Source organism: Argopecten irradians, chromosome 11 (genome assembly GCF_041381155.1).
Source record: "Argopecten irradians isolate NY chromosome 11, Ai_NY, whole genome shotgun sequence".
Lineage (NCBI taxonomy): Eukaryota > Metazoa > Mollusca > Bivalvia > Pectinida > Pectinidae > Argopecten > Argopecten irradians.
Genome location: NC_091144.1, coordinates 32,279,793 through 32,307,135, shown reverse-complemented (window position 1 = coordinate 32,307,135; position 27,343 = coordinate 32,279,793). Strand labels below are relative to the sequence as shown.

Genomic DNA, 27,343 nt, shown 5'->3' with positions numbered 1-27,343 from the left:
AGGTTCGTATTATTGTTTTCTGGGTATATTTGTTTGGTCTCAAGCCCCATAGCAGGTTATATTATTGTTTTCTGGGTATATTTGTTTGTTTTCAAGCCCCATAGCAGGTTCGTATGATTGTTTTCTGGTTATATTCTTTTGTTTTCAAGCCCCATAGCAGGTTCGTATTATTGTTTTCTGGGTATATTTGCTTGTTTTCAAGCCCCATAGCAGGTTCGTATTATTGTTTTCTGGGTATATTTGTTTGTTTTCAAGCCCCATAGTAGGTTCTTATTATTGTTTTCTGGGTATGTTTGTTTGTTTTCAAGCCCCATAGCAGGTTCGTATTATTGTTTTCTTGATATATTTGCCCGGTTTTGATGCGACAGCCCAGGCTCATACATTTACCAGTGTTGTTAAGTGTCATATTAACAGATAGGGCCATTTCAGGACGGCCTACCCCGTATACAATCCGTTGCATTGTGATGGAATGTGTTGTATTCGAAAGATGATTTATGACTCATTTTCTTGTCAAATGTGACCACTGAAATGTAATGCAATTGATGGAAATAATATTGCAGTTAAACTAAAGGACAAAATATATCCTAAATTGTCAAGGCCATTCACACATGTGACTTGAATTGTAAGCATTACTTATCGCATTAACGCAATAATATTGTTGAGCCCAAACGTTATTAGATTAACGTTAAAGGCCCATTACTTTTCCGGAGCAGAATATAAAGGTTTCTTAAAAAACATTAATAACATCAGAAAATACATACCGATGACCTAAAATAAGGTTACCAAACATATGAAAGATTTCCTGCGTAATATATGAAAACAGTGGAGAGTCAATTCGCTGTTTTGCCGTCTGGCGCAGGGATAGTCAACTTCCGCGCGGTATTTAGGACGACGGCGGGAAACATAATACGACCCGCGTTATGAAAATAAACATTTTATTTAAATCAAATCATTCACAAGGTAATGACAAATGTAGTATTAACGGTAAGTTAATAATTTTTAAGACTCTACAAAAATATCGATTTTGTTTTACATTCCCATTTTAAAAATTAAAAGCCGTTTCAGAAAGGTAGTGGGCCTTTAATGTGTACGGTCACGCAATTACGCGAAAAAACATTTTTTCCTTCTACCAAAATGAGCCAAATCGGCTTTCGTACAAAAGATAAGATAATATTAATTTTGAGATAATAGTATATACCATTGTGCATATTTTGCATATTACCTCATAGACAACTACTGTACCAGGTATATGTAGAAGCACAGAAGATGGAAAAATAAATTCGAAAAAACCGTCGTTACCATTTACAACCATGTAAACCTCGGATGCCGGATCAATAGTAACTGCTATTTCAAACTTGTACAATCTTGTAGGTGAACCTGCAAAGAAAACCACATAGATATATTTATTATATTTAGATAATTTATTGTAACACAAATTTCACAAAAATATGCGAAATTGAAAATATTACATTGTTCTTTAAAAAAACATGTTCTACAAAAATAATGAAATAAAAATATCACTAAAAAGTGATTACTCTAATCACATTTTGTACAACTGGTTCCAGACGGTATTCAGGTCAAACAAGGAAAAAGTACAGCTGTTTGAATTAGCACATCATACATTTAGCGTAAAAGAGATTGAAATACATATTACATGCTATAAGAAAACAACCAGTTATTGAACGAAAAATACAGATGACCTATGATTTGCTTAAGATAGATTTCCACTGATATAAGTGACTTTTTTCAAACATAAACGCAGAAAATTTAATACCATGCGCTTTTCTTGTGGACATCAAAGAAAATAAAATAAAATATGGTACAAAGTACTAAAATATGGTACAAAGTGACAGAAATTCATTTTTAAAGTTTATTTCAAAGTGAATAAACCTGATCACCGTCATTGGAATTTCATTTGTAAACATATACGAATGTCACGTGATCATTGCTATCCAGTCATGTTTCAATGATAAAAAATAATATGTCAACAGGATCAGAGGTAATGTTTACACCTTTTACAAAAACTACATTGTTTGCATTGTGATTCTAATGGAAATAAATAATGTATGATATTGATATTTTATTTGCAGCCGTTGACATCCAAATCGTACATTAAAGTAAGATAATGCGTTTCTCAAGAAAAACAAGAAGCTTCATATCAAGTGTTCGTTGGTCAAATATTTCACACTTGCGCCTTTCTGGTAAATAGACAAAAAATTTTCACTGTCGAATAATGATGGACAGGGCATGGTGACTTTGTATTACTATATACAACGAATACCATTATCATTATTTTGTCGGTAGCCAAACTTTACATAGCTTTTACTTACAGACTATTGTAATAAACGATGATTGCCTCTGTGGGTTCATGTGTTGTTTATTTCAAACATAGTAACGTACAGCAGCCCACCAAGATGGCTGGGCGGAAAGCATGGTTTTCAAGGGAGATCACTCTAATGTACAACTCAATGAAACTATCAGTGCGTTCGTTTTACAATACTTATTACAATTCTCCCCCTTGGTTAAGATCTCATACAATATCACAATAATCTGTTATATGAGTTATATGAACTGATTATTCTTTACCATGTCCAATTTAATCAAATTAAATCTTACTTTCAACCAAGTCCAATGAATTCAATGTTTGTAATTTTCACTATTCACTTTTCAGCACCACAGTTAAGTATTAATGATGACTAGATTTCTCACTGACTAGAACATTATCATTATAATGATTGTCCACATGAATAGTTCATAAAGTAAACACTCAATTCAACTGGATAACTCAACTATTGAACTAAACTAAACTACTAGAAATCAAGGTAGACTGCCTTGAAATCTGAAGATTGCTAGGGATTATTCTGCCCTTTAACACAACAATCTTCTAACTACATATACTGCTAGCTAGCCTATTTACAAACAAAGTCTTTGAACCGGTTAGGCAACTTGCGTTCCCTGGTTGGACGGTTTAATATGGGACTGTCTATCCGTTTGGACACTTTCTCCGGAGTAGGTGGAGTCTGACTCTGTTTGACCGGTGTCGCAGGTGTTACGATACTCGGTGTGACCTCAGGTTCATTCGAAACCATGGGTGGTTCGAACTCATGATCCACTTCTGGAGTCTCGGCTGAGCTTGTGTTCCACTCTCCGTAGTCTGTTCGTTTTCGCACATGATCGATGTGACGTCTGATCGTGTGTCCTTCATTTATGGTCACTGTATAAGAAACTGGACCTGTTTTAGCCTCAATCTTCCCTGGTAACCACTTAGGACCTTTTGCGAAATTCTTAACATAAACCTTGTCCCCAGGTTGCAGTCTAGATGTTCGATCTTTCGACGACTTGTCGTGATACATCTTTTGTTTACTCTGCCGTTCTGTAACCATTAGTTTTAAGTCTGGCCGTACTAAATCGAGTTTCGTTCGAATCCGACGTCCCATCAGTAACTCACAGGGAGCCACTCCAGTGGTTGTCTGTGGTGTTACTCTGTAAGTCAACAGAAATCGAGCTAATTTCTGTTCTACATTCCCCTCGGACTGTTTGCGAATTCCATCCTTGATTGTTTGCACGGCTCGCTCAGCAAGTCCATTTGATGCTGGATGATAAGGAGCACTCCTGACATGCTGAATACCATTTTGCTTCATGAAGTGTTTGAACTCATCACTAGTGAAGCTAGGGCCATTATCTGATACGATCATCTCAGGTAGTCCATGTGTGCTGAATGTCACCCTGAGTTTCTCTATTGTCGCTGATGACGTAGAGCTGTTCATAACATGAGCCTCAATCCATTTCGAGTGAGCGTCTATGATCACCAAGATCATCTTGTTCATGAATGGTCCCGCATAGTCTATATGTAGTCTGGACCATGGACGACTAGGCCATTCCCAGGGATGTAATGGGGCCTCAGGCGGGGGTTTCCTGTGTAATTGGCAAACAGAACAACTCCTTACTGTCTCTTCTAAATCTGAATCTAGTCCTGGCCACCACACATATCCTCGGGCGAGATTTTTTATCCTGTTCTCTCCAGGATGACCCTCATGCAGACTCTGGAGCATGGTTGGTTGACCCTTCAGGGGTATGATTACTCTACTCCCCCTGAGTATACATCCGTCTTGAATACTGAGCTCTGACCTGACCTTAAAATAGGGTGTGATTAATTGGTCGGGACTCTTAGCTGGCCAACCTGATTGCACCAAGTTTCGCACTCTGGACAAGACTGGGTCTTGATCTGTCCACTGCCTAATCTGGGTTGCGTTAATGGGCGAGTCCTCGATCTGTTCCATAGCAAGGATTACCTCCCCTGGTACTGGAGGTTCTTTGGATAGTTCTAACATAGGTAAGCGACTCAATCCATCCGCATAATTCCTTTGTCCTTCACGATAGACAAGGGTATACTCATAAGCTGCCAGCGTTAATGCCCAACGTTGGATACGTGCTGCAGAAAGTTCTGGCACTCTCTTATCCTCTTTCAGTAGACCTAACAGCGGTTTGTGGTCTGTATAAAGTGTGAAAGGTTGTCCGTACAGGTATTGATGAAATTTCTTCACTCCAAACACCAATGCTAGACCTTCCTTTTCCAAGTGTGAGTAGTTCCTCTCAGCTGGTGAAAGAGTACGAGAGGCATAACCGACAGGTCGTTCCGAACCATCTTCCATCTTCAACGCTAACACTGCTCCTATTCCATAAGGAGACGCATCACAACAGAGTATGATGGGTTTTTCAGGGTCGTAGTGCACCAGCACTTCTGCTGACATCAACAGCTCCTTAGCCGCTTTAAATGCCTTATCTTGCTGTTTCTCCCACTTCCATTTGCAGTTCTGTGATAATAATTCATGCAGGGGAGACAACACTGTCGACAGGTTAGGTAGGAATCTGTTGTAAAAATTCAGCATTCCCAGGAAAGCCTGTAGTTCCTTTACATTGTTCGGTGGAGGCATACTCTGAATGGCCTTCACCTTGTCAGGTATAGGATGTATGCCCTCCTCCGACACCCTGTGTCCTAGATAAATAACCTCTTTAGCTAGGAAAATACATTTCTTCCGTTTTAACCTCTGGATGCCAACCTTTTAAGTACTTCACGTACATTTGACAAATGCTCCGATCTGGTTGCACCTGTAACCAGGATGTCATCGATACGCACGATGACTCTTTGAATTCCTTGAAGGATGTTCTCCATCGTCCTTTGGAAGATCCCTGGAGCAGAAGCAACTCTGTATGGAAGGCGGTTATAACTATATAACCCCTTGTGAGTGTTTATCGTCACATAAGGTTTCGATTCCTCTTCAAGCTCTAATTGCTGGTAAGCATTGCTGAGATCAAGTTTGGTGAATTCCTTTCCACCACTTAAGGTTGCGTATAAGTCATCGATTTTCGGAATCGGATAATTGTCTAACTTCGACACCTCGTTGACCGTTATTTTGTAATCGCCACAAATTCGTACCGACTTATCCTCCTTAACAATAGGAACAATAGGTGCGGCCCATTCCGAAAACTCAACAGGCTTGATAGTACCCTCCTTGACCAACCGATCAAGTTCTGACTCTATCTTCTCTCGTAGAGCGTATGGTACTGGTCTCGGTTTGAAATAACGTGGTCTGACATCAGGCTCAATATAGATGTGTGCTTTCACACCTTTCACTGTACCAAGTTCCTCTGTGAAAACCTCTTTAAACTCGTGAACGATATTTTCAACGCTGTCTGGCACTTCAGGCTCTGATTTGATAGTGTGAACTATCTCTGTCCAATCCAGCTTTATTTTGTTAAGCCAGTCTCGACCCAATAGGCTTGGGCCATTCCCTTCCACTACGACTAGTGGTAGTCGTTCTGCTTGGCCTTTGTATGATACATTCACTTTGCCAACTCCCAAAATAGGAATTTCCTCACCTGTATAAGTCTTAAGCCGTTTCTCTGACTTCCTAAATGCTACGCGAATTCCCTGCTGTCTCACTGTAGCACGACTTAAAATAGTAGCAGATGCACCTGTATCGACCTCCATTTGAACTGAGCGACCTTCAATGTTCATGTTCACTAGGTATGGGTCTTTCTTACCCTCGGATAGACGAAACATGGAATAAACCTCGTTGTCATCATCACTATCATTTAGGTAGTGTGTTCCAGTTGAGCGTTTCTTATCCCCGAAACTGTTCGGTGTCATTTTGTGTTTCACATGCTTTTGTGTCTTTTGCTTCCCTGATCGACATTTCTTGGCAATGTGTCCTTTCTTTCCACAAGAAAAACATTCCGCATCCTTGAATTTGCATTCAGCCCTTGGGTGTTTACCCCCACACCCTGAGCAATCATATTTATGATCCATGTTTTTGACAACTTTAGCACCATGTTCATGCTGGCCTTTAGACCTGTTACTAATCTTATGTATTTGGGTGGTCGCTGATTTGGTTTGCTGTAGATCTGCGACATTCTTACTAGCCATTTCCATTGCCGTGGCTGTGTCCAGTGCCATTTTGAATGTCAATTGGCCCATTGATAACAGACGCCTCTGAATCCTGTCATCGTTTACACCACATACCAATCGATCTCTGAGCATACTTTCAAGAGTGTCCCCAAAATTACAGTCTTCTGTTAAGCGACGTAATTCTGCTACATAGTTAGCAACTGATTCGCCATTTTGTCGGAATCTATTATGGAATTTGTACCTTTGTACGATTTCTGAAGGTTTCGGATGTTGATGGTTTTGTACGAGAGTTTTCAGTTCATCAAATGTCTTATCGCCCGGTTTAGCCGGTGCTACCAAACTGCTAATCAGTTTATACGTTTTGCCGCCACATACCGATAACAAAACTGACCTTTGTTTTCCTGCATCGGTAATCTCGTTGGCTGCGAAGTAATGTTCCAACCGTTCAACGTATTGGCTCCAAACCTCCGTTTCACTTTTAAACTCGTCGATTTTCCCAAAAGTCGCCATCCTGTTCTGTGTAGTGTGTACCTCGTCCACTTCCTCGTCGCCAATTGTAATAAACGATGATTGCCTCTGTGGGTTCATGTGTTGTTTATTTCAAACATAGTAACGTACAGCAGCCCACCAAGATGGCTGGGCGGAAAGCATGGTTTTCAAGGGAGATCACTCTAATGTACAACTCAATGAAACTATCAGTGCGTTCGTTTTACAATACTTATTACATACTTTATATCGATGTTTCCCGACCACGTGCCCCCAAGTATACAAGTAAGGGTACTGCTGTCTCCTCCTGTGTTGATCGAACTGGAATCACACGCGTACGTTGCTACACTCCCAACGGAGAGAGATGGTGCATCAACATTTCCATTAGTAATGGCGATCGGCGATTCGCATGGCTTGAGGGTACCTTTATCAACAGATGTAAAACACGAATACAAAACATTCATATTCAAGGCATCTGTTACTGTGAACCTTTTTTTTTCGCGACGACTAAATTTCGCGATTTCTATATCAAATCATGTTTGCGGAATTAATTTCGTGGGTTTTAAAATAGCATAGAATTCATGTGAATTGAAGTGAAAGTTGTCAATTCGCGGAGATAAACGATAAGCTTTCGCGAATTTACCTTGATTGCGAAATTCTCGGAAATAAATCGCAACAAATGTTTGTATACAGTATACTGTTTTAACTTTCGTTTGTACACAAATTTATTGTGGCAAAAAGAAACAACATTGAAATATAAGTGACAATATTTGATATTAAATGAATTTATGCGTGTAAACTTTCCTATGTCAAAAACGCTCTATTAATGACGTCATAATTCGATCAAGGAACAGACGCCAAGCAGACCAAAACCACAATAAAGTGTTGATTATGTGCTATAAAAATAGCCTGTTATAATATTTCCAGCTTTTGAACATGATGCTATCTTATGAAATGCATTTTCTTGTTGCTGTTACTTACAGACCATCTCGAGATTTCCCGACCATATACCTCCAAGTACACAGATTTGAGTATTCCCGGTTCCACCAGTGTTGATGTAGTTGACATCACACGAGTGAGTTGCGTCACTTCCGACGGAGAGTAATGGCGCTTCAACATTTCCATCAGCAATGGCGTTCGGTGGGTTACATGGTTTAGGCGTACCTTTCCACAGTTAAGAAAAATTGTTTACTTAAACTTTTTAATTTTATTAAAAAAACATAAAATATTTATACAAAACATCCATATTCACTCTATTCTTTGTCATCTGTTATATCTTCACTAAAGCTCACCTGCGGATCGTGCAGATCGCAATCTTTGGCTACCGAAGATGAATATATTTTTTTCGCTTTCGTTTGTACATATATTTCTGTTTTTCCTAATTCTAGCCTGTCAAAATTTGTGGATGGAACCTTTACGTAATTTCGATTTGATAATCCCGAAATGTAATTGATTGTTTTGTGTGAAATATAGTCCGTACAACTGCACCAATGTTGCACATGTTTGGTTCGTTTACTTACAAAAATGTGTACTTACAGTCCATGTTGATTTCTCCTGTCCATGTGCCGCCTAGGACACAGGTGCGCATGTTTAAGCCTCCCCCAGTATTGATGTAGTTGGTGTCGCATGCATACGTCGTGGTTCCTCCGACAGATCGAGACGTCACATGGGAGATTCCATTTGAGAGCGGAGGAGGGGAGGTACAGGCTACAAATGGTACATAGTACATGGTACATGGTATATTCAACAATCGATGACACGTTCTTTTTTGATATATTTATTTATATTTGTTTTATATCTAGAGTTGTAACCTAACCCAGAAACAAATTAAATTCGGCTGTTAATCAATAACACATCGTGTACAGGACTTAAGTTGTTATAAGATGATCATGATTCTTATTTGTTAGAAATCTGCGCAATAGAAAATATATTGCTCACAATAACTCATTCACACTTCTGATTATCAAATAATTTTGAATTTGCTTACGTATGAGGACGCATGTGTAAATGCTCGGTGCCCAAGTCTCGTCTGCTTGACACGTGATCTCGTTGGTTGCATCCAGCGGGGAGGTCTTGTAACCGAAGTCACATTGGTACTCAGCGTTACAGCCAGTATACTGTTGCAATGTGGCGTTCGATATATGTCTAGGTGTAGCACATTCTCTTACAAAATAACATAAAATAATGTTGATTTCGTAATTTGCTCTCGGCGATAGCCCAGGACCTATAGCCATATATACTGGGTATCAAAAGTCGTGTTTTGTGGCAGATTTTCTGGTTAAAGTATAAAGCGTAAAATTTTGTGCATTTTGCAAGTAATACGTGTGACTTAGTGCACATCAACTTTTGGAGAATGCACTTTGTATTTCTAGCCCAAATTAACTGATTGAACATATCTATATAAATGCTAGTTATCTGCAGCTGACCCAGTTGGAGGTCGCTAGATTTTCGAAAATAGGAGTTCATACCGTGAAAGAAAACGGTAGAAAAAAAGATATGGTCGTGTGCTTGTTTTTTAGCTGTTGTCACTCAAAGATACCTAGTTGACAAAACTTTGGATTGTATGGGAATCTATGAGGGTTAAGGCCTATAAGTTCATTTCCAATATTTGGTTTGTATAGCAAATAAATAAATCAGTAATAAAATATGTACAAAACAAAAACGGGGGAGAATAAATATTTTTAATATAGTATATCCTGTTATTTCAATGAACTTTTACATCAACATGAAACATACACTAATAAAAACACATATAAATGTAGCAATAATATCTCATCTATGGATCATTGGCGCTTAGGCCTGTAGGCCTGTTACATTATAAGTACGTTTCCAATTTTTTGGTTTGTATGGCAAATAAATCAATCAGTAATCCATTTTTAACAAAGCAAAGTCGATGGAGAATGAATGGGAAGTGTTATACTTGCCGATTACCTCGTAGCCTTTGGTCCCTTGTTTTAAAATAACATGAACTATATTGTAAGCAATGGTATTGATTTCACAGCCAATGAATATTTCATAGTTTACATTTCTTTTATTTGTATGATGTGTTCACTGTCACCTTCACTTTGTCCGACAGTGTATAAACCGTACGTACCACAGGAAATATTCAGAGGTTGTGTATCAAATTCTCCCACAATTGACAGGGTTCTCCCGCGGTTGCTAGCGAAACGATAACTCTGTCTGTTACCAGGGTAGGAAAAGGACAGTTCACACACATAAAACAGTGGCGTCATCAATACATGCGGAGTGCATTTTTACGCACAACGACGTTATTATCAACTGAATTTTCACCATTTCTCGTTAAAGTAGGGGAGAAAAAGAATCAAACATGGGCCTCTCAGGTGGACAGGGATATCTCATGAAAGATTTAGACCATCAACCGTCGGCAAGCGTCGGCAAGAGATAAGTCATGCTGTCTAACATGGAGAATTACTTTTTTCGTATTATTATCATATGATCCAACCCAGCCACCTGGGATAGGTCGGAGGCCACGAAACAATGGTAAATTACATAAAGTATACATATATTTACAACATATGTTCAAGACGCCTACAGTAAAGCCCCCCAACCCTTCATCTCCCTCTCCTTCCATTATATAACCTAATTAATCGTTACTTACCTGTAAGTTTGTTGTAAGCTACTTTGTCCCCATTGCCGGAGATAAGAGCCTTGTTAAACATGTAACATGTTTTAGTGGAGCTGTCATAGACGTATGACGTACAATTACATCCGAGTTCTACACAGAGTGACGCACACCTCATCTTCGTACGGGAAGTTTTCTCTACCGTCAATTTGTCCATGTTGCTGGCTATCTCTACGTCACTGACCAGTCCGAATTTCCGTGAAACAATGTCTTCTTGCTTCGTTTCTTAACAGAATAAAAGGTCATTAGTAAATACATCTGCTATATTGTTTATGCTATGACTATGACATAGGTGAGGGGTGGATATTACAACAGTGATAGGAACCCTGGAGATAGAAGATCGTATAAACAAAAAGGGATCGTATGATGTTTAATGCCAGGGATGGCGAAAATATAAACATTACAAATTGGTTGAAAAGGTTGTTTTTTCCCGACCGGAGAGTGCATAAGTATAACAGTTATTATTATTCAAGTTCTTATGCTAAGACGGAAATGCAGTGATGTTGTCCGAAGATCTTCAGATATAAACTGGCCAATGAAAAAATATTGAAAAGTAAGATGTTTCATTCGGGTTAAGAAATAAAAACGTTATGATAGATATATCTGACGAATTTCTCATGAACGTCAACAGGGGTCCTTTTTACTGAGCTATTATATGGTAAATGATCATCTTATGATATACATTATAGGAGAGAATATGTATGATATCTTTATCAAAATATAATAGATATAGGTGTAGGCCAGTTAAAGTCCCATTATGTTTTTATGAATGTTCTACAAATTACACATCGATGAATTCATCTATACTTAATTTTGTTCAAATATGTACAGTTTCGACAAAAAAATCATATAAAAAATAAATATAACATGTAAATGTGTTATCTGAAAATAGCCTATGTGTCTATACGAACCCGGATGATCAGCAAGTAAATCTCAGCGACACCAATGGGAAATTTAGAACATGTTTAGATTTATTCAATGTTTTACATCAACCTGGTTATTCTTTCAAAAATAAAAACACGCGACTTCAGTAAAACTATATACTCCATTCTGACGACTTTAAACACGCACTTGTACGCAAAAACTACAAGAGGGCGAAGTATTTCTTTTTGTAAATGTGTAAGTATAGACTATCCCCAGTTGCCTCTTAATCGAGCGCGTGTACTCGTTTCGCTCTTGCCTGTGAATAGTGCATTGTATGGTCTTGTGCAAAACTGTTTGTTCGGGTATTACTTGCTTATTTCCAAGTAATTGACTTTTCATGGTTAACTTCCTTACTGTTTTCATATAAACAATCTCTGATAATAGTTTTTAAATGATGTGAAGATTTTAATTAATGTTTATAGATTCTCACTTATAAAATTGATAAAAATAAGATGACAATGCATTAGCAACATCTGTCAATATCTACTGTTGACAAAATAACTGGGGTCAAAGGTTATACAAAGCGGTTCATCATGTGTGGGATGTGGCACCAACAGAGCGTAAATAACGGAATCCCCTGGTATCCCCCATAATTGCTACAATCCTGACTAACAACGGCATTTTTAATTAAGAAATATCGCCATAAAATTATCAACTTTATCATTTGGCAAAATTTTGTATTTTTTTACGATTAAAAATATTACGAAAGCATAATGGGACGTTAAATTTAGACAGTTTATACAGGGATTGATCAGAGTATTGGTCCCCAAGAACAGTAATTAAAAATGTCTACATGTTTTCTTGGACCGTTATAACCAGGGAGAATGTCTCAGAAATGATTTCTGAAATAAGATTCTTCCTTTCACTCGATCTCAAATACATGCTGGTAAACATGCATTGTCATATTTAAAGATAGTTAAACAAGGAAAAATTTATTAACTGGAGTTCCCTCTGCCGTCAGCAAAATAATGAAGAAGTTTTTTTAATCTCTCTTATTCTTTATTTGCATATTAAATAGTTATCTACCCTTCCTGGTAGGTATTGATTTAAGTGTTTGCGAGTGTACTGTAATACTTTGCAGAGAAAACAACATGAATTTCACTTAGATACAATGACGTCAAAATCGATACCTACCCGCAAGGTATTTCTGTAATATGTACAGAAAATGCCTTGTCACCATTGTTCTGTCATACCAAAACGATTTAGCAATAAAACATGAATACTGATTATTGTACCAGCATAAACACAAATCTTCAGGGCCCAGCTGTTAAAAAAGGTGATGAGGTTCTTCACAGTTTAACGACAGTTTCAAATCGTGATGAAAATAATTTCTCATATTACGAATTTTCACAAATTTTACAGAACTTTTTCTCCAATTACTTGCTGAATTTGGTTATCATGTCAGTATTTAAACAATCATATTCATAATTATATAGCGATAGTCGATAGTCAGTCTAGCGTCACACGTGTTTCTTATATATTGACTTTTTAGTAAACGTATGCTAACCTTTTTACGAAAAGCGTAAACCGAGAACGCTGAATTCAATACAATATTAAGAAAATAAGGGTCGAGTCAACGATGCCCTGTTAGTTTGATAAACGTTTCGAAAAGATTTGTGATTTATACGATCGGGAGAACAACTTCATTTAATGATGCAGTCCGGAAAAATATCCATAAACTTGGCCCTTCAATGTAAAACCGTAAACAATTTTCAACAATACAGAATTACCAGGAACAGTGCTACCAAATTACTCCTAGATCACAATGATCATATTAATAATATGTCGCAGAGAACACCAAACAAAATCCAACACTTTTCTGGAACTACGTCAGATCAAAAACCCAAAACAGAGTCACAGAACCATGTGATAGTGTAACTGAAACTAATGGAGATAGAGCTGAGGTAATGAACAACTTTTTGTAAATGTGTATGTAGAGGAAAACGATACCAATACATTCCCACTGACAAGACGAGATGTCGTTAATCCACTAGAAAACAGCAGAAACTCATTGAAGAAAGTCAAAACAAGATTCAAAGAAATCACCTGGACCGGACGGGATTTACCCAAAACTGATAAAACAAACATAAGCATAAACATTGTCAAGTCCTTATCAAGACTTGAATAAGTCATTGGATGCAGAACGTATTCAAATTCAATGGACGATTGCAAACTATGCCCCATACACAAAAATATTCCACAAAAGATCGAAACAACTCTCATCCCATCGGCTTATTATCAGTTTCGTGTACAATATTGCAAAGATTAATCCGAGAGAAAAACCCACAGAAAAGCACATGAATACCAACCAACTTTTTTTTCTCCAGACCTACAGGGATTCATATTCGGTAAATCATGTACTACATAATTGTTAGAAGAAATGGCACATTGGACCCAGACTCGCGATATTGAAGAAAAAATGATGTAACTACTTCGACTTCTGCAAAGCGTTCCCACAGAAAAGGCTACTCATATACATATTGGAATCCTATGAAACCAGAGGTAAACTATTAATCTGGATCCGAGAATTTTAGCTTTAAACCAAAAAGTAGTCATAAATGGAGCCAAGTCAACAACAAGAAAAATTAAGAGTGGAGTACAACAAGGGAGTGTCTAAGGACTAATTCTATTTTTGATTTATGTGAACGGTATTCCGAAAACTATACGCTAAAGACATTACATTCGATAACATCTCCAGAAGACTCCAAAATAGCATTGAAAAATAATATGAATCATGCAAGGCATGGGAAGAGCGAAGCTCTACTTGTATATTTTATTTTCTATTTCATGTAGAAGACATAATTTAGAAATAAAAGGACGTACTTTAAACTACAGAAATATATGATAAAATAATTGTCTAGCATAAATTCAAAGAAAATGAACTCAAAGATTCGGATTTCTCTGTCGAATCGTATGATTTCGCGCCATTTGTTGACCTGATGTGATGTCATGATTCCTTGTTCTCATCTTCGCTTGATGGATATTTTGACTGCGTTCCATAGCTTTTAATCTTCAAAATGTTAATATTATTATTTAAAGAATAATAAAAATTCCTGTTTTGCATTTGCATTAGTTAAATATATATTTTCTGGGGAGAGCAGTACCGGAGCAACGCACAACCGGAACAGGTTAAACAGGAAGTGCGAACAAAATTTAGCCATCCATGTATGCAGGTCATTGATCTCAATATGTACATTTTTTGTACTTTTGCTTACGTACATGTTACCTGAACAGAGCTTCGATAAGCGCGTCGAAAGCACTTCGCTCTTATCAGATTGGACAGATCTAATGCTTATGAAATTGTACAAAGACAAATGAAAACACATGGAAATAGGTAACAAACCAGTAAATGGTCATTAAAACATTAAAGATGGAAAAAAGAATTTATATTAGAAAATATTTAAACTAAGAAAGACCTACAGGAGTCACTGTGGGCAATACCCTTTAGTTTACAGAATATATTAAAAAAGCAATGACAAAGAGATATAGTATTGTGGGCATCGTATTTCGAACATTTACCTACCTGGATAATGATACATTTACAACCTTGTACAAGACCTTACTTAGGCCACACCTTGAATATTACTAAGTTGTTTGAAGACCCTGATTTAAGAAAGGTATTAAGGGGCTAGAAAACAGAAGATAAAGGGCGGACATGGTTGAACTACAAAATCATAAACCACATAGACATTGTCAACAGTGATCTATATGTACTCCAATGACTCATACAAGGACCAAAAAAACCTAAAAACTTAAAAAGAGTAAGCAACCACTGGAAGAAATATGTCAGGAAATTTATAACTGATGTCAAGACGTGTTCGATTGAGAAACAACAAATGCGTTTGCTAACATTAGAGCAGAAAATAAAATTTGCAAAATGTCCTTAGAAACATAGACTTGAAAAATATTTTCAAACAGCAATGCACCGACAACAACATCGTATACCTCCTATAAACTTTTACCTAAATATTATTACTATTTCTGCAAATAAAATATGTGATATCTGTAATGCGGAAATGAAAACCAAGGAACATATTTTTTTTTTAATTTTTCAAAAATGGAAAGAAGAAAGTATGAAGCAAACTAATACCTGGTAGTGTTGAATTTGAATTTAAAATAATACTCTTTTGTGAAACAGCAACACTTTCAATGTTATCATTTTTTATGAAGTTCTTTTCTTTATTCGGGGGAAAAACATGCGTTTTTAAAGTTCGATTAAGATGTACCAAATATGACTTATTGAGAAATTTGATGTATGGACGTATTAGAAAGAGACTATTTAACATTTATTGAAACCGTTCAGAAAATATAAGTCTTTAACTGCCTGTAAAAGCATGTGTGTATGCTAACGTATTTAGTATGTATGCGATCTTATTTGTATGTATATATTGTTTTATATGTTCGTGTGTCCTTTTTTCATATGTGTTTGTTCTTTATTATATGTGAGTGTTCTTTATATATTCTTGTGTTCTTTTTCATGTGTATATGTTCTTTTTTATATTCTTGTGTTCTTATTTGTGTGTGTTCTCTTTTATATTATCGTTTTCTTTTTCATGAGTATGTGTTCTTTTTTATATTCTTTTTTTTTATTTTGTGTGTGTTCTTTTTTTATATTAGTGTGTTCTTTTTATGTGTCTATGTTCTTTTTGGTGCTGGTATTTTGTTGTATGTTTACACATTTTTCTCACTCGTGAATCATTTGACAATCTAAACCCAATGTCATTGTAATGGACAGCACATATTAAAAAATATCACATTGTTAACGCATGATTGAATTACTGAAAATATGCATACATACATTTGTATTATATAATAAAAAATAATACTATTTATCACATAATCCGCCTGATATCCAGTGATTTCGCCCGTGTAATATTTTTGCGTATATCACTAGTGTAAAATGACCTTGAGCGATTTTTATTCGTTAGAAATTCATTGTGACGTCAGACAGAAACAGTAAAATGACGCCAATAAAAATTACGTGACGTCAGGATTACGAGGGACAAAATGGCGGCCTTTGCTGGATTGTCGGAATATATGTTGACGTGAAATTCTTTATTTTGTAGGTATTTGTAGTTATGTGATAAAAAGTATTTTTTGTGTGTTTTTTTTCATATGATATTTTATGAAACTCGTCTCGAAGTATTAATTTTTGCTCGCCAAGGCTTGCAAAATAAAAACTTCATAGACTCGTTTCATAAAATCTCATATGGAATGAACACTCATGTAAGATCCTATATGTATATGTACCACTTTCCAGTTGTACGAATTATTCTCAATTCTCAATTATACATATTAATTTTGTATGTATTCGGTTATCTGGGTTCTTATTAGCAATGTATACAACAAGAAGAAAGTTAAATACAGATATATTTATGATACCAATGAGTAGGAATAACACAAATGCAAATATCCTTGATTAATATAATTCCAATACAAGTAATGATAAAAACAACAAAAATGCGAAATCTACACATATGTGTGACTTCTGGGAGCTTCTTAGCACCTCTTATAACAAGAAAACAGTACAATACACATATATTTATTAATGATATCATGAATGTAGAAAACACAAAAGATCTTTGATTAAGACAATTCAAACACAACAATACAAGTCTGTCAAAAGCAACAAAAGCGACATCTAGAGAAATATTTGATTAATTGGTGCCCTGCTAACCTCTTATGGCTGCAAATAACAGCAAAGTCAACACTACTCCTCCTGGTATACTGGTCTTCAGATGCGACATCTTCATTTTACAACGTTGAACGAAAATCATGCAAAGATATCTGAAATCCCAATCTACATTTGGAGAATAAAATCCAGATCCCGGTTACGGTATGAAATGGGTCCACTTTGAAATTTTAAACATTATACTGAAGAATCCCGTTTGATCGGACTTGAGGTTAAATATTATGATTGGCCAAACATTGCTACGTTAGCTCTACGTTAGCTACCACGTGACTTTAGAAAGTACAGATGTGTGTTTCTCGTACGTGACCCCGCCAGTGGATACGTGGGTATATATCTGATAACTTCCAGCGCTGAGCTAAGAAATCTGTACGTAATCATATATTACTTACGATAAATAATTTATAGTTTTTATTGCTTTCCAATACTGATTTGCAAGGCATACCTAGTAAAGCTTCAGATCAAATGAAAGTTATTCGGTAGGAACTTATTGATAATAACACTCTGATGAATTCTGTGATGATTTTCCTTTTGAGAAAGTTATATCTACATTCAAGTCTTTCATTAAAGTAGAAGCTTCAGCAGATTTCACTGGTATTTCCAAAGTTCACTAATCTAAAAATGTCCATTCCATGTGTGGCAATTTTGATATTTTGGTTTATCACATAACTGGCTGTCTACGCATGTGTAATAACACTATTGTGACTTCACGGGTAGTTTTAACGTCAAAATCTAAATATGACGTTGCATGATTGTCTCAGAAGACGGAAAAGTCACATCCGAGCCGGATTTCTACTGTTTTATATAGAGATAAAATAAAAAAAAAGTTTCACTTATTTTCTATTAATAAAAGTTGTGTGATGAATAGAATCTTACACCAGTGACTATGTAATATGAAATTTATAAAACTCGTTAAACAATTTGATATGCCACTCGCCTACAGGCTCGTCCAAATTATTGAACTCGTTTGATAAATTTAACATATTACATAGCCACTCACGTAAGCTCCTCTATATGTTAACCATGGTCATGGTGGTGTATGAGTGTTTATATAAACGAGTGATGTTTATCTATTATGGCCTGGTTGAGAGGGCACGATTGCCTCATAGTATTGATGATGTATGGACTTGTGCCCTGACAATCAGGCCGAAATGGGTTTAGTACATCACCCTCACTTCAGACCCGTTTTATATCATCGCAACAGAAGCATGTCAAGGGACATGTGTACCTCGCAACGCTCTTCATTTCCACACCATTCTTTTACATTAAAAGTACAACATAAAAATTGTCGCAGAAGTCTGTTATCAGCCTGTCCTCCTTGACGTCTTGATCTTAACGCAACGTCATAATGACGTCATGCAATTGTGACGTCACAAAAGATTTAACGTCAATTTCGCGCCACATCAATAGTTCCATTTCCTAGTATTAAGGTCGGTTAACCATTCTACAGCACGCATGAAAAAATGAGCTGTCTCATTGCAAACATGTCACATTTTAACCAGCGTTTAATCTATAATCTTAACGTAAGTTTATGTGAAGGGATCGTGCATGTTCATTGTCAGACACTGACTAATTGGTGGCGTTATGTTTTGAGTAGTTCAGCTAGAGCATGTATAATAAATTGGAAGTAGATTATGTAGTGTTTATCTTTTTAAAATGTACATGGATATTACACCCCGCCAGTAGGATATATTGTCCCTGTAATGTATGGATTGGAAGAGTACGCTGGATACGAGTTAAATACAGATATTGAAAAATTGTGGATTTTACGTTTGTCCTAACTGAAAAAAAATATTATGCAACTTTAAACCAGACAAGGAAGATATAAGTCTTAGAGACCTTTTAGTGTTCGCTGTCTCCGTGGTATACAGACGATGTCAGCATCAATATACAGTTAAAGTATTGGAATGAGGGATATAACAAGTTTCTGGTTTCCCGAGACCGTGGCGGAGCCGAAAGAAATAGGCAAGTTCGAAGGGAAACCAGAAACTTGCTATGTCCCTCAACCCCATACTTTAACTATTTTCATAAACCGACACATACAAAAGCTATGCTTAGACTCAAAATGTGATAAGGGATTGAGAGAATTTCACATTGTAATAGATCTAGATTATCTTGGTTTTGTTTTGCTTCTATTTAAACCGCAGGTTATAATTTGATTCCGCTGTGATTTCTCAATATTTCAACATTTAACATACCACTAGGCATAATACTAATTGTATATACATGTATTGAAATTCCGAGACGTTAACCACTTACAGGTAGCTTTACAATGTACATAACAACTGTACGTACATGTACATATTAAAGATATTGTCCTCTGACTCCATTACATTTTTCACAAACCTCTCACTTACAAGACAAACTTGACGACGTGTTCGGCAACAGTTTCCGATCTATACTAACGTCGTTTGATTACGTCAACGGGGATGGCGTGATCGGAATCTAGCTCCGCCTAACGTGAAGGTAGTATGTGACTCACAAAAGCAACAATATTATAACGTGAAGGTAGTATGTGACTCACAAAAGCAACATTTAGGAATAGTTTTCGTTCTATAAATATATAGATATAAATAATATAATATAATATAATAATATAATAGAATAGCGCGGCGCTATGAATACATATATCTGCCACCCAGATTGCATTTACATTTCCAATAAATGCAATCTAACAATCCTTTAATTGTTATATTTACATTTTACTTTCTAGTTCAAAGTAAAACATAATTTAGATGCGAGTAAACATTTGAATTTCCTCAACAGCCAAGTTCAATGTTATCAAAAATAGTCACTACAAAAAATTGAGAAGATAAAAAAATTTCAATGTTTTTCAATAGTTTTTCATTTTACTTTCAATTATCTAGACATTTAAAAGATTTTTATGAGTTTTATAAGCAAACTGGTTCATTCAACTACAATGTCAATTTTCCCGCGCGGACTAACATGGTGTCAATAAACAAGACTCACATCCATTTATGTAGATATTACTACACAAAGTCTAGGCTGCATTTATTGGCTCAAAATGCAGACCAAGATTATCATTAGAGTAATGGAAGTCGCAGTGGCAAAATGTAGATATATACCAATATTGATAGTAAAACTACTTTGTTTATTATTATCAACCAAAATATTTATAAAAGCGTATGTTGACATAAGTTACTTTTTCACATACATTTAACTGGCCCGTCAATCCATTTCATACGACCCTGTCATATATATCGTAAGCCACATGTGTAGTAACACTGTTATGACGTCACATGTAGTTTTGGCGTCACAATATAAATATGACATCGCATGATTGTTTCAGTAGAATGGGTTTCTTATCATATCAATTAGTATAAAAAAATGTCTTTGTATAAGCTGCCTCCCTTCCTTCGTTATGTTTCTGTTATTTTAATGTATTAAATACTCTGGTGGTTATTAAGCTGCTTTTGTTGTTTCGATAGTTTATGTAGGTCATCAAAGCATATGAAATTCATTTAATAATTATCGAGTTTAAATGTAACCAATGTTGTATAAGTAGATAATATTCCCTTTAATAGCATCCCATTATTCGTAATGTCACAACGTTATTCAGACGGGAGACTTTAGTCAGAAGTATAGTTTTTTGTTAGGAGTATTTTAATACTGCTAATACAAATTCAAAAAAAAAACAACCCACAAGATGGCATCGTTTTTAAAACGTAAGAAGCAGAAATGTCGTGACTTTACAGATAGGCCATGGGCTAGGAGGGTCCCACATGCACCCCCCCCCCCCCAAACCTCCGAACCAATATTTTTCTTAACCCTTATGACCCACTGATCACAAATCAAAATGTTAACATTGCATAAGTTGGGATGAACTTCCGGTTATGACGTCATCAAGATGGCCGCCATCTCGAATTTTACTAAAAAATGAAAAATAGTCATAACATTGACATTTTTCAACCGAAGTAGACAAATGAGGTATCAAAATGACCACAATAGAACAACAAATACATATCAGGACCAAATAATCCAATATATGTAGTGATTTTTACGCAAGAAATGAAAAAATAGGATTATAAGCTCAAAAATAGTGATTTTTCAGCAAATTTTTCATATTTTGCTTGACGCAGCAAAAATGTTTTCCAACGGCAAACTATTATTGCTAAACAGTTTTTTGTTACTTATGAATCAGTTTAAACAACAACAGCAAAAAAAACAAAGTTAACATTGTATAAGTGTCGTTATGACGTCATCAAGATGGCCGTCATCTCGAATTTCACTAAAAAATGAAAAATAGTCATAACATGCCATTTTTCAACTGAAGTAGACAAATGAGGTATCAAATGACCATTATAGAACAACAAATACACATCAGGACCAAATAATCCAATACATGTAGCGATTTGTACGTAGGAAATGAAAGAATTAAGATTTTAAGCTCAAAAATGATAACTTTTCAACAATTTTTTCATATTTGTCTTCACGCAGCAAAAATGATTCCCAACAATTTTCATTGATCGTAATCAGTTATTTGATCTCTTTTCAATCAGTAAAAACAACAACAAGAATATATAGAAATGCAAAAGACAATTATTGTTATAACCTCATTTGGTTTACAAAACATCACCAGGTGCGTATAATGGGCATATCAATGTTATTTTTTTCCAAACCGCCGACACTACAGTTTCCTGGTGTCTTAGAATTTCCTGAATATAACATCGGCTATTGAAAATGTATATCTTAACAAATTTGAATTTAAAGTTGGCTGAATATTTAAGTGGGACTTCAAAATAATTCATTTTTATGTTTTAAATATTGTAGACTAATAGCGTCTCAAACTGAATTATTACAGCAAAACGCCAACTAATAGCTATATGGTATCAAATTAAAACTGAGGTAATTCTGTCATTCCGTAAATACCATGACACTTTCCGAAACGTTTTGTGCTTTTTAGAATGAGCACATCCAGTGTTATTTCCTGTGTATAACGTAAGGAAATGTCCGATGGCTACTTAACAGTGTCAAATATTTCTTTCACTGGTTCTTTGTCTTCGATGGCGATGAGCTGATGAGCTGATGTGATATTACATTACCGGGTTGCCATCGTGGTTGTAACATGTCAACCGTCCATGGCCAGAGTTAACATAAAAAACATCGGTTTCAGGATGTGGGAGCTCTTTCTGTTTCCAACCTTGTGATTCATATATCGTATATGATGTTCCAGACTTCCCCTGCAGATCACCAGATCCACATTCTGCAAAGGGTTGAGCTGGCTCTCCTGGATTCGTATGAAGCACAATTCCTCATTCTTATGAACCTTCAGTGACCATAGATGACACAGGTGGATTCTTTGAGGTCATAAATGAGGTCTGCAGTGAAGTTCCACTATTTGCCAAGTCTGGAAAGCACTGTAGAGAACTTTTTTTCTGGAGAGTCTTCAAAGGTCTCTTTACGCATACACCATATGTGACACAACCAGCACCTTCAAAGGAGTGGGAAAAGTCAAATCAATGAAAAACATTTACATTTATGGCCTCATTAATGACCTCGATGGTATCACCTGTGCCATTTATGGTCGCACAGGGTCAACAAGATTGATGAATGGTTCTAAGGAGAACCAATTCCACCATTCGAATAATGTGGATCTGGTGTAGTTTCCATTATGCCGGAGAAGTCAGAAACAGCATATACGATATGTTAGAATCTGAGGGAGATCCCACATCTCCTGTTGTTCCTGATATGAACTTTGACCATGGATGGGTCATGAAAGATGACAGGCTAGAACAGCACTGGTAATGTAGTGTCACATCAGCTCATCGACATTGAAGACGACACTCTGGCTTTCGACGAATTTGATACTGATATCTACCAGCTACCAAACATGCTGAGTCTCTTCAGTGGATGGAGCAGCGAGGCGAGAAAGCACGCACAATGATAATGGTTATCTGACACTGTAGTAACCATTTTTTATTTTGCTTATGCTATGCATAGCAAATAAACAATGAAGGTTCTCATTTTCAAAGACACAAACGTTCTGGAAACTGTTAATGATATAAACGGAATCACATGCATAGGTTACATTTGTTACTGTATCAGTAGGTGTTGTGCTGTAAAAATTATTTTGAGACGCTGGTTTGGAGTTCGAAAAATAGCATATGCCCATTATACGCACCTGGTGATGTTTTGTAAACCTAATGAGGGTATAACAATAATTGTCTTTTGCATTCCTATATATTCTTGTTGTTGTTTTTACTAATTGAAAAGAGATTACGATCAATGAAAATTGTTGGGAAACATTTTTGCTGCGTGAAGACAAATATGAAATATTTGCTGAAAAATTATCATTTTTGGGATTAAAATTTTTTTTTTTTCATTTCCTACGTACAAATCGCTAAATTTATTTGGATTATTGGGTCCTGATATATATTTTTGTTCTATTGTGATCATTTTGATATCTTATTTGTCTTTTTCAGTTGAAAAATGGCAATGTTATGGCTAATTTTCATTTTTTAGTGAAATTCGATATGGCGGCCATCTTGATGACGTCATAACCGGAAGTTCATCCCAACTTATGCAATGTTAACATTTTGATTTGTGATCAGTGGGTCATAAGGGTTAAGAAAAATATTGGTTCGGAGGTTTGGGGGGGGGGGTGCATGTTGGACCCTCCTAGCCCATGGCCTAAGAGACCCGTTGGTGTACGGATATACATTTTCATACTTGCACTTCAGTGACGATATAGTTGTGTATATTAGATCAAAGAAGTTGCCGTTTGTATATAGTAGCCTGCAGATAATACCAACAAGTGTGATCACTCTGAAGCACAGAAATATTGAAAATATTACACAGATCAGGACAGCAGTCAAACACAAGGTAATGTTGATATAATTAGACGTGTTTAAGGACTTAACGGTGGATTTCTTTATAATAATGACGTATTTGAGATAAAAATATCAATTTTTTTGAATGGATATAAATGACTGAGAGGTAATGATGAAAAAATGCATTTATCCCATCATAAATGATAAATGCCAGTTAAAATAAACAATTCTCTGGGACAGCTGATCGCCGATTAGCTGTCCCAGATTAGCGGGGGTGCGTCCTTAATATCCACAGATCAATTCCCTTTAAGATTTTATATACTTAAGCATCTCACTGACTCTGATTGTTACAGCTTTTATTAATAAGATTACGGTTATCTTAAGCGTCACTTTTTGAGCCCATCTGTATAGTCTATGGCACTGCAAATTTTTTCTATGTAATCTGTCTCCATCGAAGGCGAAACATCCGTGTCGTTGATGTTTCATCATGCCAAGAATATCACAGCAAAACATAGCATCAACAGGACTGCCAAGCCACGACACATACCACTTTTTACGGCGAGAATTGGATGCCAGAGTGAAAGCACCAAACCCTCGAAATAGCCTCGGCCATGAGGTCTACAATGTAGTGTATGTACTAAATAATTGTAACATCATACATTCCGGAAATAGTCCCATCCGGACCCTATTATACGCGCCCTGCGCAATGATACTAAGACTCAATATAAGTAGTCCCATCATGACGGCCATGCTTGTTAGCTGTGTTATTGAAGTCCGGTGAGTTACTGTGGCAAATACACCACATATTGGCGACGAGGTATTTGCTGTTCTGGGCAGATTTCGTTTTTCGCACCACGTGTGTCGGTGCCGGATTTTTGTGAATCGCCTAACTTCAATACGCCAGTATGACGGGTAAAGTGGGAAGAATCGATACGTTCGATGAAAGCATAGAAAGGTGGGACGCCTATAAAGAACGTTAAGATCAATATTTTATTGTCAATACGATAAAAGAGGAAAAACAAGTCCCAGCGCTCCTGAGTCTGATTGGTGGAAGGACATACGGGCTGTTGCGTGATTTGACCGCACCTGACCTCCCCGCAACCAAAACATACCCAGTTTTGAAGAAGATTTTGCAGGAACATTACTCGCCGCAGCCATTGGTGATAGCGGAACGCTTCCGCTTCCAAAAGCGGGATCAGCGGGAGGGAGAATCTATTAGAGATTATAACGCAGCTCTCAGAAAGCTCAGCGAAAATTGTTCGTTCGGAGAATTTCTCAACGATACATTAGGAGATCGACTCGTTTGTGAACTGAAAGCAGAACACATACAGAAGAAACTATTGAGGGAACCTGATTTGACATATCAGAAGGCGTTAGAGGTCGCGATAGCTATCAAAACAGCAACTAAGGATGCTGTAGAATTGCAGAGGCAACATGTAAAGGCACCTGTAAACAAAATACGGAAAGAGAAACAACCAGTTCCTAAGAAAATCCCAGTTACCAAGAAATTTGAGAGGATTAAGGGTAGTTATAGGTGTACAGGGACACACAGACCCCAAGATTGCCATTTCAAAGATGCCATTTGTCATAAGTGTGGAAAAAAGGCCATATAAAGAAGGCATGGTTGTCGGGAAAGCCACGGAGCAAGGAGCTCCATCTCATCGAATCCAATATAAAAATGAATCAGAGTCGGAAATGATCAGCTCACTTGAGATTTTTAACATACTGAGTAAGTCGGGAAACGCGTATGTTATTTGGTTACACCCCAAATAAGACAGTATGGAGTTAAGCATGGAGCTCGACACAGGATCAGCAGTGTCTTTTATCAGTGAGGCTACTTTCAACAAACATTTCTCAAAGAGGAAAAGAGATCTCAGAGAAACTTCAGTAACTCCGAAAACATATTCAGGGGAAAAGTCGAGTCCTCTAGGAGTGTTCAGTGTACAGGTAGAGCTTAACAATCAACTGAAGCACTTAGATTTGCTCGTGGTGAAGCATGCAGGTCCACCATTGTTTGGCAGAGACTGGCTCCGTGAAATTAAACTTAATTGACATGAGGTAAACGCCGTTAAAGTTTCAGGAGGTTCGAAACCAAGTCTCAGTACAGCACAACTGACCCAGAAATATCCAGAAGTCTTCAGAGATGAGTTAGGTACTCTCAAGGACATTACAGCACGGATGAAGGTCAAGGAAGGAGCAAACCCAAAATTCTGTAAAGCACGTACAGTTCCTTTTGCAATGAAGGAGAGGGTTGATGCAGCGCCCATCGTACCTATTCCAAAGTGTGACGGTAGTATTCGTATCTGTGGTGACTTTAAAGTGACCATAAATCCGGTCCTTGATGTGGACCAGTATCCGCTTCCCAATCTTTGCTACGCTAGCAGGAGGCCGAAATTTCACCAAAATAGACCTAAAAATGCATACCTGCAGATGACAGTGCGCGAAGAAGATCGAGCATATTTGACCATCAATACACATCAGGGCTTATTCCAGTATAATAGGCTAGTGTTTGGTATAGCATCTGCTCCAGCAGTCTGGCAGAGATCGATCGACCAGGTCCTACAAGGCGTGCCTCGAGTACAATGTATCCTAGATGACATGATTGTCATGGGGGCAACGGATGAAGAACGCATGGAAAATTTGGAGACTGTTCTTCAGCGCTTGGACAGATACGGCTTACGAGTAAACAAAGAGAAATGCGAGTTCTTCAAAGATTCCATTGAGTTTTGTGGCCATAGGATTGACAAGGACGGTCTACACAAAACACAGAGCAAGATAGAAGCTGTGGTTAAGTTTCCTTGTCCAAAATGTTTGTTGATTGAAGTCATTTCTAGGACTAGTAAACTACTATGCCTAGTTCATAGAACCAATCATACATAGTATACCCTCTGAACAAACTACTAGACGCTGACCGGAAGTGGGCTTGGACCGAGCTGTGTGATGACGCATTTCGACGTATCAAGGAAGCAGTAGCATCAGAGCAAGTCTTAACACATTTTGACCCTTCGAAAAGGGACAACTAGCAACCGATGCCTCACCATATGGGTTAGGAGCAGTTCTTTCGCACGTGATGGAAGATGGATCTGAAAGGCCCATAGCCTTTGCGTCACGTTCACTCTCGAAATCCGAGCGTAATTACGCCCAGATAGATAAAGAGGTTCTCGGAATAGTGTGGGGAGTGAAGAAATTCTACCAATACATATACGGACGCTCATTCATATTATTGACAGATCATCAGCCGCTGACATCTATATTTCATCCAGAAAAGGATATACAAATCACAACGGCCGCGAGACTACAACGCTATGCTCTATTTTTGGCACGATAGCAATATGAGATTAAATACAAAAGTATTGTAAGACACGCTAACGCGGATTGTTTGTCAAGACTGCCTCTGGACA

The 27,343-nt window shown here is 37.0% G+C and overlaps 2 protein-coding genes across 2 annotated transcripts in view; one reads left to right on the top strand and one right to left on the bottom strand.

Annotated features, from left to right (window-relative positions):
• Positions 1-27,343, bottom strand: part of LOC138334573 (CUB and sushi domain-containing protein 3-like) — a 75,216-nt gene that overhangs the window by 22,396 nt on the left and 25,477 nt on the right. Inside the window, exon 2 of the mRNA XM_069283225.1 lies at positions 10,515-10,763. Coding sequence (XP_069139326.1) covers positions 10,515-10,695 — 181 coding nt within the window. The 5' untranslated portion in view covers positions 10,696-10,763. The remainder of the gene's footprint in view (positions 1-10,514; positions 10,764-27,343) is intronic.
• Positions 24,848-25,555, top strand: LOC138334572 (uncharacterized). The gene is made up of 2 exons (XM_069283224.1): positions 24,848-24,854; positions 24,954-25,555. Exons 1-2 carry the CDS (start codon positions 24,848-24,850, stop codon positions 25,553-25,555), a joined length of 609 nt encoding a protein of 202 aa, XP_069139325.1.